The sequence below is a fragment of the Podarcis muralis genome, chromosome 3 (assembly GCF_964188315.1).
Source record: "Podarcis muralis chromosome 3, rPodMur119.hap1.1, whole genome shotgun sequence".
Taxonomy (NCBI): domain Eukaryota; kingdom Metazoa; phylum Chordata; class Lepidosauria; order Squamata; family Lacertidae; genus Podarcis; species Podarcis muralis.
In genome coordinates this window covers 29516000-29531869 of record NC_135657.1, presented here as the reverse complement: position 1 = coordinate 29531869, position 15870 = coordinate 29516000, and the positions used below count along the sequence as shown (strand labels likewise).

The 15870-nt window shown below is 43.3% G+C and overlaps 1 protein-coding gene across 8 annotated transcripts in view; it reads right to left on the bottom strand.

Annotated features, from left to right (window-relative positions):
* Positions 1 to 13923, bottom strand: part of MARK1 (microtubule affinity regulating kinase 1) — a 72363-nt gene extending 58440 nt beyond the window's left edge. For all 8 annotated transcript variants that reach the window (XR_003706039.2, XM_028724601.2, XM_028724603.2 and 5 more), the window contains exon 1: positions 13700 to 13923. Coding sequence is in view for 7 of the 8 variants with exons in the window: in XM_028724601.2 (XP_028580434.2) it covers positions 13700 to 13750 (51 nt within the window). In the remaining variant the exon portion in view is untranslated. The remainder of the gene's footprint in view (positions 1 to 13699) is intronic.
* Between the last annotated feature and the right edge of the window lie 1947 nt (positions 13924 to 15870).

Genomic DNA, 15870 nt, shown 5'->3' with positions numbered 1-15870 from the left:
TGCCCATATGCATTAATTAGTTGAATCTGTTGCACTTAATATACCATCAATAGTATCCAGCAGTCTGGAGCAAAGCTCTTATTAATCTGTTCACCAGAAATTGCAATCTCTACAATAAGGTAAAGGTAAAGGTACCCCTGCCCATACGGGCCAGTCTTGCCAGACTCTAGGGTTGTGCGCTCATCTCACTCTATAGGCCGGGAGCCAGCGCTGTCCGCAGACACTTCCGGGTCACGTGGCCAGCGTGACAAGCTGCATCTGGCGAGCCAGCGCAGCACATGGAACGCCGTTTACCTTCCCGCTGGTAAGCGGTCCCTATTTATCTACCTGCACCCGGGGGTGCTTTCGAACTGCTAGGTTGGCAGGCGCTGGGACCGAACGACGGGAGCGCACCCCGCCGCGGGGATTTGAACCGCCGACCTTTCGATCAGCAAGTCCTAGGCGCTGAGGCTTTAACCCACAGCGCCACCCGCGTCCCATCAATCTCTACAATACAAAACTTTAAATATATAGTAGAAAATATGTAGAAATGATTTGGTAGAAACAACCTTAAAAATATCGATCGTGGGGTTCATGTTATGATCTAACTAAAAATGGCCCCAAGATTAACAACAACTTAATGGCACATGGCCTAAGAAAAGAAAAAAGTCTTAGATTCAACAACTGTCTACAAGTAATTGGAGCCAGGGCTATTTTTAGTTTAGGCAGACAGACATACAGAGGAAACCAAGAAATAGGTTATCAGCAATATTCTAACTGGTAAATGATACCAATAAGTTAGATAATACAGGCAAACAACTCTGCCAGAAAGAAATAATAATAATAATAATAATAATAATAATAATAATAATGATGATGATGATAATAATAATAATAATAATAATATCTGTCAAAGAGTGTGGCAAGTCCATAAAGATAGACAGACTAGTTTGGTCAGCTGGGTACCTTTTCAGATTCACCAAGGATACCACTGATTCGTACTGCAAAATAGCAAAAGCCTGTTAGCTCTGGGGTTTTATTTTCATTTGTTTTATTTCAAGCATTATAAGCTGCCTTTCTAGATATTATCCTCCCAAGAAAGCAAACACAATTACAACACATCCGATACAATAGGGGGGGAAATAAAACTCCCAAAACTAAAAAAGGTATGGACACAGTACATTAGGTTGTAAAAAAGTATAAAACTTGTAGGTGGGCCTGGGTCACGCTACACTTCTTCATAGCCATAAGGTCTAAGAACTTTTTTTTAAAAATTAAAGATGCACAGGAAGCAAAAATCCCCACAACTTTACAGGCAAATGAACCTGCCTTTCTTCCCACTTGTCATGCTAGTACTAGTTCTGGGATTTCATGGCTGCCTGGCCTACCACCAGCTTGCATCCAAACTCTCTCTGACGTATCCCCTTTAGATCAGTAGAAAGTACATAGTCTTTCTCTTGAGAAAGGTACATTTTCATGAGATGGATACTAAATTTGGGGGGGGGGGGAATGGTGGTGCACCCACCACCCATCCTAAGGACCCAACCTTCTTGTCCAAACAAGAAGCTAAAAAGCAGCCAGGAAGTAGCCGGAGTCCTTCTGCTCTCTGCCAGCTGAAAACCTGGGGAGACACAGCAGTCTTTGTTAATTAAGACCCAGCCACACACTTGGATTACACAAACTTCTTCCCATGAAACAATCAAGTGAAGCTGCTTGTCAAAAGCCTCTACCACTCCCACCATCGCAGGCATCTCTTGCTCGGTTGCCTTAGGATCTTCTTAGATCAATACATTTTCAAAGGGTGTGTTCCTAGCAGGGATACATGCCAGGGATCGTTGATGCACTGGCCCATGTGAGGGAAGAAAACGTTAAGTCAAATAATCTACAGAGATCTTAGTGCTAGTTTCTATTACATATTTCTCGTGGTGGATACAGCAGGCAGCTCAGCTGATAATAAGAGAAGAAGGGTGTTCATGTTCAGGAGACTTTAAGAGGCAATTTTTCCAGGTCTTTTCTTCTTTCTTTTCCCTCTGGGCCCTTGACTTCCACAACCAGCAAGCCCTCCAAGAGACAATGGATACCACACAACTGGATGCTAAGTGGATGAGCTTCCTGCATCAGCATTGCCCTCTGGATGTTGTTGGATTATAACTGCCATCATCTCTGACCATTGGCTGTTCTGGCTGGGGTTGATGGGAATCAAGAGTCCAACATCATGTGGACTCCCTCCTCCATAGGTGAGTTTCTGCTGCTCTAATTGTGCTAATGTGCTAACTGGTTTTCCCAGTAGTGATGTATGGAAGTGAGAGCTGGACCATAAAGAAGGCTGATTGCCGAAGAATTGATGCTTTTGAATTATGGTGCTGCAGGAGACTCTTGAGAGTCCCACGGACTGCAAGAAGATCAAACCTATCCATTCTTAAGGAAATCAGCCCTGAGTGCTCACTGGAAGGACAGATCGTGAAGTTGAGGCTCCAATACTTTGGCCACCTCATGAGAAGAGAAGACTCCCTGGAAAAGACCCTGATGTTGGGAAAGATGGAAGGCACAAGGAGAAGGGGACGACAGAAGACGTGCTAATCCCTGTATCATTCCACTTTCCGTACATGTGCTGCCAGAGCAAGCACTCTTTTGCTCTACTTGTCTTCTCCGTGTACTTTTTTCAACTTTATGTCTGAGGGTGGCTGATATGTGGTTTTCCCGTTTTTTGTTGACCAGTTCCTATTAGCAGTTTTGAGCCAACACCAATGCCATGGGTATAGTAGTAGATATTCTTAGCTGCAATCCAGGAGCAAGGGAAGTTTGTAGGTAGGATAGCAACCCTATACTCCAGCCAGAATTCTCTGCAGCCTGGTGCACCTCCTCTTTCCAGTCTTTCATAGAGCGACATCAGTCTAGGACTAGTTAAATTTAAGGGGGGGGGAGCCCAAAAAATCATAGCATCTGGGTCAAAACACAGTTTTATAGAAGCTGCGGAATGATAACACTTGAAAGGAGGGAGGAAAGTTATTTGATTCATTAGCAATGTGAACTTGTTTTACAGTCACCTACTGCTTCTCTACACCGCACATCAAAGGAACAGAGAGACTTTTCTTCATAATAAAAAATAAATTCCAAAGAAATAGTTATCATTGTAGGTTTATGAAGATACATACAGAAAATTCTCACACATTCGATTTTCATATAATTATGCCCAGCCAATACAACTCTCCCGTGCCCCTACAAAGCATGTTTGTGAGAATGGCAGGACTGAGAGAAGGGCCTCTCCTGAATCTCAGAACCGAAGCTGGTTTATATGAGGGAATATGGTCTTTCAGATAGCTTGGACCTAAGCCACAGACAAGTATGACCAATGCCTGCCTTACAGACTAATTCCAGTTAACAGAGCATCCTTCTGTGGTTCCCAGCCAATCAATAAAATAAAATTAATAATAATAATAATAATAATAATAATAATAATAATAATAATAATAATAATAATATATTATTTCTACACTGGCTGGGTTTCCCCAGCCACTCTGTTTGGCTTTCAACAGAACATTAAAACAGAATAAAACTTCCCTAAACAGGGCTGCCTTCAGATGCCAAGAGAATAAGTGGGAGAAAGTAGCAAACCCAAACTCCCCACTGCGTTGAATATCTGGGAAACACAGCATAGTGCTCTGGTGGCTGTTAACTGAGAAGGACCACTGCCATCTCAGGCCACATGCCAAGTTTCCCAAGCTCCTTCTGCCTTATAGACCAAGTCATCCTTGAGGCAGAAAAAGTCAGATAAGAAGACAGCCTGGTACAGCAACAATCAGACCCAGCTTTCTTTTAGTTAAGGTTGTTTGCAACTCCAGCATTCATCAGTATGCAACTTCAAAGTAGTTGTGGTTGTGTACTCATCATGTACCAAAACTAACACAACAAAGCAATTTATTTCCTACTCTCTCCCTGAGCATATTTCTAGGCATATTTTTAAATCCCAATATTCCTAACCAACTTCCTATGCAGATGATAGCAATATAGCCTGCCTCATACATAGCAATCGTTCAAACATATTCTAATGCACAGTGCAAAACCATTTTGTTTCACTTCCAACACTTCAATACTGCTTTGTTCATAAACCATGAAAAAAGCCAATTTCATAAAATGATTTCTTAATTTTCCAACCTTATCAGAAATGACCTTCAGGTAGTTATTGTGCCTGGAAAGATTGTAAATTCTGAAATTACATTCACCCCTCCTACATATAAACAATAAAAAGACATTGCAGGAGGGCAATATGAAGGAAGCAGTCTTATCTCCCAATGGACAAAAAAATGCTGCTCTGCAGCTACACACTCATGTTACAGCAATCTATGCATTTCATTATCAGAAATATCTCACTACAGAAGGCTCTATCTCCTCTTAATGAAGTAGATTTAATGTGAGAAAAGGATACTCAAAATACCCTAGTTATATCTGTTGAATTACAAAAGATTTAATCCAGCTTCACAATTCAACCATTACCTGCTACTTCCAACCAGAAAGCATGAAGATAACAAGAGACAACCCAGTTTCACTGCAGATTTGGGAGGGGAGGGGTGACTTCAAGAATCTCCTGGTTTGGTGCTTGTACATAAATGTCTTAAAGAGAACGTATTCATGTCTCCCCCATAATGTGCAGATGGAAAAAGTGTGAGATGACATCACATTCATGTTTTCCCTGCCCCTACAAGTGGCAGCCAATTAAGCAGACCTGTAAAACACTAACATGATGTCACTGTCACATTTCTACAATCACAAACACACCCCATACTATACAATGAGAGAGGAGGAATGTTGTTTGGTAGTTCCCATACACCCCCACGGCATGTAGCAAAGGACTGAGCATTCTTTACAACATATTTCTGTAAGACAAGCCAGCAATAATATTCCTACATATTGCAGATAGGAAGCTGATACAAAGATAATAGAGACTTGCTAAAAGTCATTTAGCAAGATTTCATCTCAAACTCTTAGACACAAAGTTACATCAATTCTTGATGGAGAGGTAAGTTGCTTAGATGCAGCTAAAAACAAACAGCATACACTAGTTTATTTTATTTAACAAAATGTATAATCAATATTGATACCCCAAGGAATGAAATCAGGAGATCAATATGATTATGCTAAGCATAAGTATTAAAGTGCTGTCTATCTGTATATTTTGTTTGCTGTATAAAGAGTTGCTCTCATGTTGTACCAAGGAAATTCAAGATCCAACAAGAAAAAGCACATTCTGAACTAAATGAAATGAATTTTTCATTTAATGTTCCATTTGATTTATTCTGAGCTCTTATTTAAAGCTTTTCAGAATTTGAACTCCCCACCCACCAAAGTTTTATAAAAACAAAAAGAGAAATATGAATACATTTGTAGGACCCGTATAGCATACAATATGGGGATCCACACAGAGCACAGAAACTTCACCACTGAATATAGTAGAGGCTGGATGCCCAGAAATATAGCACAACAGAGAAGAGTTACGTCAGTGCAACACAGATGAGGAAACTGGAAGTGCACAAAAATCAAGGGGAGAAGGCCAGCAATTATAGGCTCTGACTGGACTACTAGATTCTGTATTAATTGATTTAAACAAAACCCTCTGCAAGGCCACAGGGAAGAGGGAGGTATGAGTTATAGACAAAGAACCAACAGCACTATTTCACCTGGTCCCTTCCTTTCCATGAGCCACAGAAAATATTGGCTTTACACAAGCATGTATCTTGAGCAGGCAGTTCCATTCTTCTTCTCTTCCACCTTGAGCACTTAGGGCCATTTCTGCCACAACCTGGAATCAAAGGAATGCCTATCACTGCCTTTACCTGCTAATTTACTGAGACCAGCTGCCAAAGTTGTCCTCTGGGTATGCTGCTATCTGAGCTGAGGCATGTGGCAATTTGGGATGGATTTTTGGAACTAGAATCTTGCCTGGCACCCATGATACTATTTCCCCATTGCCAGGCAAAGACCTTTTTATCCTCCTAAGATTTTATATTTTGTTTTATGATGGTCTTCCTTCCCGTTTCTTGTATTTTGTTTCTTTCTAAAATTTTGTAAGCCACCATGAAAGCTATTTTTAAAGGCCAGCATGATTTTTTATGATAAATATTTTCCGCAACATAGAAACTCTTCCATATGCCTTTGAGGATATCAGTGTCCAGTATGCCTTGACAGCCTAATTCAGCATCACTCAGATAACGAAATGCATATATGTTTAGATAAATGGCACACTCAAGTGAGTAGAGAGCTGAAACCATTAGCAGTTTAAATTATATGTAATTTGTCAGATAAATACAGGATTAGCATATACCTTCCCAAACCTCAGTTATGTCAGAAGACAAATTAAAGAAGGAATGCTTACTTCCAGAAGGTATGTTTATTGCATTTTAAAGCATTTTAATTTATTTCCAGCAAAATAGCAGCTAATCTCATGAGGGGGGAAATGAGTTCAAATAAAAATGAGAAACCTCATTACACACTAATATTTTTAACTTAACATATCCCGAAGCCATCCATCACTGTAGAAGTGTTAACAAAAATGCCACAGTATCTCCCATTCTCAAGTGAACTTTTTCACATTCAAAGGATCCAATGTAGTCACACAAAATATGTGTGAGAATGGGCTACAACTCTACGGTTAAAGTTCAGTCTTCAAATGAATAGAATGAAACCTGCCCCCCACCCATCTCATCTGCAACAAACTATATATGTATTTCTCAATGTTGCTCCAAAAGGGTATGGGAGAATGTGATGCTAACATCTAGTACCGAGAAGAAGGTCTACCAGGCTTGTATGCTGAGTACACTATCTGTGGGCAACTTACAACCGCCAGAAGCGACACCTCAATGCCTTCCACATGTGCTGCCTCAGGAAGATTTTGGGCATCACAAGGCAGGAAAGAGTCTCAAACAAAGGTGTGCTCTCCCAAGCCCACATTCTCAGCATGTCTGCACTCCTGTCTCAGTGACATCTATGCTGGCTTGGTCATGGCCACAGAATGAAAGCTGGCGGGATCCCCAAGGATGTGCTTTACAGGGAGCTGGCTTCAGGAACTAAGCCTGCTGGCAGACCAACTCTTTGTGTTACAAAGATACTTGCAATTGTGACATGAAGGCTGGCAATGCCAACCCCGCCATGTGGGAATCTCTTGAAGACAACTGTGGTGCCTGGAGACAGCCAGTCAGGTCATGCATCCATAGCAGTGGCCAGAGGAGGAATGACTGCTGGGAGGAGCACAGAGAGAAGAAATGCCATGGTGCATCTGTCCCAGCTGCAACTAAACATGCATCTCTGTGGTCTCTACAGCCACAACAAGTGTTGTAACCTTCCAACGGTTTGACTTCACCTACAAAGGCATACTCATCTATTGTCTCCAGAGACAGACAGATGCCAACACCAAATGTTGTATCCATCACAAAGTGACCTCAATACCCAACACAGATGTCCAGTTGTGTAGATTGCCTCACACAACTGAACTTACTGTCAGATATTTCTTCAGATCTGAAGTTCCCTGAATTAAAGGAGGAATAAAAGGTAGCACAGAAATTATATGAGATTACTCTTAGTCTTCACTCAAACTCAAAATTTCAAGACAAAAAATCTTACCAGATGAGCTTTCCCAACAATCATAAGCTTTATTCAGATGAGCTTTTATCACAAGTATTTTATTGTGTAAAAACAAGTTATTCACTGCAGAAAAGAGAAGGATTCCTGGCCCCAAGCTATCTAGCACTTGTTTCAGAGCAATTTAGTCTGGATCAATTCATTTGGATATCCAGGAAAAAAACATGCTATCTCTCATTACCAAGCCACTCTATATCTATTGGCAAACAGCAATTCTACTTTGAACCTGGAATGCTTAAAAACTAGGCCATATGTTCCTCAAGGCAGTGAAAGAAAATATTTAGCAAGAATTGTCTCCCACAACTCCTCTCTTCATATCTGATCCATTCTTTCTTACACAGGAGCAAAGCTAGATATTAACTTTATAAATATAGCCATCCAACTTTTATTCTACATTTTAACCATACCCATTACTGTATTAAACATTTGTCCTTTCCTCAAAAAAGAGATTTGTTTACTATCCCTACCTGTTTTGACAGCTAACTCCTTTACCAACTGTCTTATATGATGTCATTCTTGAGACACGCAGATTTGTTAGCCAGTCTAAACTGTTCCCACGTACATCATGTCTATAGCAGAAAAATTATGAGGTTTTTTTAAGCTACCATGAAATAATATCCTAGTATAGAGACAAACAACTTAAAGTTAAATTGAAGATCCAAAGGCTTAAGATGCTGTTGCTTAAGTAGCAATATGTCAATGTCCTGGCCCACCCCAGCTAAGGAAAGCATGTGTCTGATTGTCAAGTCTTTATTTACAAAAGAAGCACTTACAGCAACTCCTGGAATGCTCCAGGTGCACACGCACACATATACCTCTAGCCCAGGCATAGGCAAACTCAGTCCTCCAGATGTTTTGGGACTACAACTCCCATCAGCCCTAACCACTGGTCTTGTTAGCTAGGGATGATGGGAGTTGTAGTCCCAAAACATCTGGAGGGCCAAATTTGCCTATGCCTGCTCTAGCCACTAGGCGATTTTCCCCCGCACCAAAAGCGAGGCCCCCTCTGCCTGGCCTGGTTATACACCTTCTGATGTGTTGCACACCAACGATCTGAGACTTCCCCTGCACAGAAGTTGTAGCTGTTCTTAGTTTTAGAAGGCAGAGGGGTTTTAGGAGACCTATCTGTCATCTGAGCAGCCTCTTTTTCTTCTTCTACCATATCCTGTGTGCCTTCCTCTGTCTTGGACTACCCTGACTCTTCCTCCTCCCCCTGCTCTGGCTCCTGCCTTGCAGGCAGCGTCAAACCCCATAAATCGCTGGTCCCCTCTCCTGAGTCACTCCCCTGGTCCTCTGCCCCACACTCTTCAGAGCCCTACTAGTCCCTGACAGTTAACCTTGCTTACAGTAAGACTTTAAATCTAAATTTACATGCTATATATAAATTACATGTACAGTCTCCTGGCCATGCAACAATTCAACAAAATATGACGAAGGAGTTTCTAGAGGAATAATTTTCTATTCCACATTTTGAAGAAATTCAGAAAATTTGGCATAAAACTGTGTATAACAGGTTTGAAAGGGAAAAAAGGGCCCACTTCTGTTTTAATACTTCCCTGCCCATCGTTTATGACATTTCTGATCTTTACAGCTGTCTTGGAACAAACTCCTTTCTGCACCAGCTGGGGCAAAGCAACTCCTTTTGTATAGTGATTCCACTGCCCTAATGTAGCACTCTGGAGAATCACAAAGCTGGGAGGGACCACAAGGGTCATCTAGTCCAACCCCCTGCAATGTAGGAATCTTTTTGCCCAACATGGGGATCAAAGCCATGACCCTAAGAGTAAGTCTCATGCTCTATTGACTGAGCTATCCCACTTAAAACACTTCAGTGGTTCATTCCACTGCGACACAAACTCAGTGCAATGTGACCAGGAATTGTGCCACTGCCTTCCTCCAGCCCTTTCTGAAGTTGCCTTTCTCTGTGTGCGTCTCATGCATGACACATCTCAGTGCTTATCCCCCATCATACCTGTACCTCCAATGAGAGAACCCAGAACACATTCAAACCTGTTGAGCCCCAACCATGTCATCTGACATAGTTAATTATTTTATCACTGGCATAAACAGCCACTATTTCTAGTGGTTATTATTCCTTGCCCAAATCCTACAACAATCTCCAGTTCATTAAACATCTTCAACAACTTTGCCTTGCCAGTACTTGCCACTTTGGTTATCATGGAGCGACAGTTGGGTAAACTAGCACAGTTATCCTGGGTTAATTAGAGAAGAAGAAGAATCAATTAAATCAAGATTGCAAACATCACTAGAGAAGATATTCACCATCAAATGCCACTGTCTGTTCTGTAACGTATCAGAATGTCAACCTTTGCCCATAAGGGTGTCCATACATCTATCTGTCAATGTCTTGGTTGCTCTGAAGCCTGGAAAAAACTTATTTCAAAAAAATCCAGAAGTGTATCTGCTAGGGCTCATTCTAACATTACCAAAACAGTGAGGCAGCTGCTTCCCTGTGGCTCCATCTGTACTGCTCCAGTCATGTCTGTATACAGGAAATTACATGAGATGGATTGCAAAGTGATTGTTCCCTATACCGCTATTGCTTTACCTGGAGGTAGGCAGCACTGCTGCAAGAAACACATTAATAGTTCATCCAATGTGATTTCCTGCCACATAGCTCCAGTAGCTTAAGAGAAGGCCCGGTCTGTGGAAGTAGTTTTATAATAACAGCTGTAGAACATTCATTTGGCACAAAAGCCAGACCTTAGCTTTAGGTCACTAATCAAATACTACTTCAATGCCTACAAATTGCTACTTCTGGTACTGCTGGCACATATATGTTGTAAGAACCTTTCCCAAATCATATCCTTATTTGTGATCCTCAAATACTATTTTGCTTCCCCAATATTCTTTCCCTAAGGCAACCTAGGATACCAACTACTTTCTCCCTCTTTTCAATATCCTCTCCACAAGGCCTGGTTCTTTATTTATAGTTCCTACAAGTTACCATAATGCAGTTAAGTATAACTACTCAAGAAACCCATTTTAAATTGGCTATAGGACTCCAAAGAAAGCTCACTTGAACAAGCCTAAACATCTCTGTGCTTTGATTTGCTTTACCAAAACAAACAAACAAAACCTGATGTTACTGTAAAGTACTGTTATGCATGTAAACTATCAGCTCAAACTTTGAAGCAATAAAATTCAATTTCTCAAGTACATTACAGTATGTCAAAACATGCTGTGTCAGAGCAAAAAACCTATTCCAATTGCTGGCTTGATTGAAAATCCAAAATATTATGTTCAGCCTAAATACAAACAGCACCTCTTTAGAAATTGCAGAGATTTTTACCTCTGGAAGGGTTGCATTTAAGAGCATTGTGGCTAGAGAAACAATGGTCTTTCATTCTTCCTTGCAGCGAGTACAGGCATATGGAAATATTCTCTTCCAACACACAGTTTGGTTTGCTCTTATATATCCCAAAACCCATCAGCAAAAAGATCTAGCACAAACGAAAAGTAATACTCAAAAAGAATGTCAAGTTGAAAGAGACAAGAAGTAAAAATGAAGAGAAAATGTACTTTAGGAACAACTGCTTGGCCTATTCAGTAATTCTACCACCTGCTGACTCACTCTGTGAATATAAGAAAAGGTGGGCGCAGTGGGTAAGACAATCACACTCTTTCTCACTATAGACCTATAATCCGCTATATACCCAATGTGATAAGGGAATTGCATAAATTGAGTGACTCTATGCCTGCATATTTATCTACTGTAAAAATGAATAGCCTGAGTAGCAAAATAATAAAGCAAAACAAATTCAACTCACCCAAGGACTGTCAAGTCACAAGCAAGTGATTATGCCTGTTTCCTTAACAGATCCGCCTGCTGTGGGGCAATTTCAGACCCGTTTGTTCCAAAAGGCATAATGGGAGGGAGGACAATATTTCCTGGTTGCAACTTGGCAACTACAGCACATTTTTACTCCCTTAAAAATTCATCCAAGACCTAAATCCCAATGGATCATTGCAGAGTTTAGAAAAGAATTTTAAAAGATTGGGGGGGGGGGATATCTTCCCAATGAACTTTTCCCTAACAATAATCCTACACATTATACATTCCAATAAAGTTTCACTTCACGGGAGTGTTAGGCAAAGATTTTTTTTTAAAGAAGCGATAAAAAGATCATTAATTAGAGAGCCTCTTAACACTCTTCAAACAAATTGATAGCATTGCTAAACATTCTGGCGCCATTAAAGAAGATATTTCAAAAAACCCATTTAAGGTCACATTTTACTGGGGTGAATGTCTCTCCTGCACCAATAACTTTCCCACACTAATTACAAGGGGGAAATAAAGACATATTGTTAGCTCTGTAGCCTATAAAAATCTTTCAAACATCTCTTCTATAAGAACTTAATAGGGAGAGAATTATTGGAGGTGTGTGATCCATTTACACTATACTAAAATGTACACTTTTTAGCTTACATTTAAAAATGCCATGAATTGATACGATAATCAGATTTATAATATGTTTCAATGCAGTTTCTTTGGACAGCATTTCTTATTATAGCACCATGGAACTCTGAAATTGCACAACCCACAGAAGCCACAATTTTCATAATCTGCCTTTTGTCTCCTTCCTCACGTTGTCACACACTTTCACCTTAAATCCAACTCTCCAAACCAGAGTATGTGAATAGTGCCTAGGACACTGACACAGTGTCCCCAGGAAAGGATAAACACTGCTTGCTTAGAAAAGTGAACATTGTCAACAGCGCCAGCGAAGTCAATGGGCCTGTTCACACTGTATCCCATTTCACATTAACATAGTAAAGTCTGCTTCAATTCAGGCCGTTAGATTACTTCACTACAAATATGTCTTTTCCCTCCCACACACAGTTCACTTCCCATTAATCATGCCTACCAGAAATAGCACGTGCAGACATAAAGCCAGATTTTACAGAGTCTAAACCTTCTGTCTCCCTTTGCTACTAACCATGTGAAATAGGCATTCCAGACATGTTTTCGCTACTCCAAAGCCCCAACATCTTTCATCCTGGGTTATGCTTGTATTTACAAAATAGAGAGCAATTGAAGGCACTTGCATGCACTGAACCCTGGGCATTACAAAGCTTTCCGTTCTCATTTTCCTGTTCTGTACTGTTCCTATAACAACCTTCCCTGGGAAGAGAATCACCCTGCTTTATAATTTCTCTGGCTGCTATCTTAATCCTCAGTCACCCCACCGGGAGGGAAGTCCACTAGGACACCACCACCAAAAATAAAATAAAAAAGAAGGATCTAAGGGAGAAAGACCAGAGCTTTCCCCAAGAACAAAAGGAGCAAAGTTCAGAAGAAGCTTTCTTGCACAGACATCACCAGCAGGGGCGAGGGGCAGGCGGAAGTGAAGGCAGATCCTGCGCTTGCCCCGAGTGATGGATTGACAGAGCAGCCTGGCTTTTGGAGGTCACCGGCCGGGCCCAGGGAAGGATGCAAGCCTGGCAATAGGCAGGGCAGGAAGAAGAAGAGAGTATAGTCAGGGAGGGGAGGCCGGCCCTATGGAGAGGGAAGCCATGTGGAAAGTTTACCTGAAAGCACAGATAGAGCTCTGTGTGGAAAAGAGAGACAGGCTAGCTGCAAACTAGACATGCAAAGAAGACACTTTGCCTGGGCTGGCTTGGGGGTGCCTTGCATAAAGGAAGGAAGGGAAAAGCAGGAGAAGGAGAAGAAGAAAGCAGCCCCCGGGTGTGGCATGGGGAGGAGAGAGCGCATCCCACTGAGGCGTGGCTGCAGTGCAGGCAAAGGCGCGCAAGGGGCCACCCGGCGGAGGCCTGGCTGGGCAAGGGAGGCGAGAGGAAAGGGGCTGCCCCCAGTCCCTGCCTGGTTCCGAAAGTGCCCCCAGGAATGCGGGGAAGGAAAAGGAGAGCTCAAGGTGGTCCCTCACCCACGCGAGGCGGGGAAGCCGTGGCCGCCAAGCCCCCTCCTGCTCTCCCTCTCAACCCCCCCCCCCAAAAAAACCCGCCCGGCCGAGGCCAAGAAGGGCGACTCCGGCCTGAGCGAGCCCCGCGCCGGCTGGCAGAGTGGAAGGGCTCTCAAGGCACTGGCGGCGGCGGCGGCACTCACGTTCTCGGTGTCCCGCTCGTTGACGGTGGGCAGCGGCGTGCGGGTGGACATCTTGCGCGGGAGAGGCGCTGCTGCAGAGCCGGCCCGGGCCAAGCTGGGAATGGCCGAGCCCGCCGCCGCCGCCCGCCCTGGACTCGCAGGCCTCTGCGGCGCGGCTCCTCGGAGCGAGGCTGAGGCGGCCCGCCTCTAGGCTCCCGGAGCCCTTGCCATGGCTTCTGGGTCGCCCGCCGGGATTACCGCGGCGGCAGCGGCAGCAGCCTGGCCGGCTCCTCCTCCTCCCGCCGCGGCGCGCTCAGGTGAGTGGCCGGCAGCGCTGCGTAGGGGAGCCGGAGCTCTTTCCTCGCCGCATCCGGCGGCGGCGGCGGCTGCTCCTCCTCCTGCTCCCTGTTTTTCTCCTCCTCCTCTCTGAGCTGGGCCCGGCTCGGTCACAGGCCGGAGAAGAGGAGGGGACGCGGCTCGGATTGCGGAGGGGACGGAGCAGCCGGAGCCGGCCGCTTGCAGCGCCGAGGAAACACTAGGGGCGCCTCATCCCGCCTTGCGGAGACGCTCTCGCCTTCATTCATTGACGCCGACGGCACCCAAGTCCACCCCTCCCGCCTTGCCGGCGGTTGTGGTTGCTCCTCCTCCTCACGCATCCAGGGCAGCTTCACACGCTACGAAATTCCTCCGGGGAAAGAGTTTCCGTCTAAGGGAAAGAAAAGAAAAGGATCAACGCGAGACTCGCGCGTGTGTCGAGGGGCGCCCTCCTCCAGCTCCCCACGGGTGGAAATGGGGACGCTCTTGTGCGCTTGTAAGATCCCTATCGGCACCCCAAGAACCGGTGCCTGAGTCCCTTTCCAGTCGCTCTGTTTTGCGTTTGGCCAGGTGTTTTTCACGAGTTGTGCTCTGATAGATTGCTATTTACTCTGTCACAGCCTGCCCAGCATTGATTTGCAAGCAAAGAGAACGTGTCTAGATTTTGCGTGTTTGTTTTGCTTTTGGCTACTAGCAAAATATACAAAGTTCAGACTGAATCTCATTAGCTGCCTGCAGCATTTGAAAGGGCAGTATGTGACTACTTAATAGTATTTATGTATGTGCACTCGAGGCAAAATTCTACTACCCAGTCAAAAAATTTATCTGGGAGTAAATTCCACAGAATTCCCTGTTAAAGTCCAAATTCTTGGGACATTCATGCAGACAGAATGGCAAATCTAGTAGCAAACATTTTTTAAAAGACATCCCCTACAGAACAGAATACTTTTGAGTGTATGCTGGTGCTGATCAGACACACAAACTCTGGAAACCAAAGTGAATCCCAAATTTACATGTGAGCAATTGACACTGTCTATGAAATGTGTTAATTCCCACATGGAAATGTTTTTAAGTGTAAGAATTACAAGCACATTGATAATTAGCTGATACACTTATTGTTTCTGTGTAGGAAATTGTGGGCATAAAAATAGAGTCACACCATACCATGTTAGAACATGCTGCCAGCCAGGACTTCCTTTGAAATACAGTATGCAAGAACCTAGATAGGAAAATACATGTGCAGTGCTCACAGTTCTCTGCAAAGGAAATTTTCTGTGCATGTGGGATAGAAGGGGTTTCTGTGTAAACTTGGTACCAGAAGGTTTTAAAATTATTATTTGAGTTAGGTCTGATCTATTTGTCCAACCTTTCACATCTGTGAACCGAGAGTTTATTTGGCACTGAGATTCACATTCTGCTTTCTAAGGCAGGGCTCAACTTGCTACAGAGTGAATCCCATCAGTGCCACCACACGGTGAGCACCAGGAAAGGATAATGGCTGCTGAGCCCAGAGAGGGTAACAAGCAGTTATCACAAATTCACCACCCTATTTTGTATCCCATATGCTTTTCTTGGGGAGAAGGGGCAGGATGAAGCAGGGTTGCCTGCTGGTAGAGGTAGGAGTAGAGAAAACAACCACTGTGTCCTTCATCTGGGAACTGTAAGGCACAATTATAGGAAAATAATAAAAGTATCAAACTTTTATTGTTGGTGTTGCCTAGAAGCACTCTAGGTGACCTAAAGTAAGGCAAGTCATCCTCAGCTGCATTCTTCCTTATCAAGATAATGAGCTACCTTACATTGTTTTCATACTAAGTTGTGGGGCAGTTTGGAAGAACACTTTTACAGTGCTATATAAGCAAGAAGTAGTATTACTA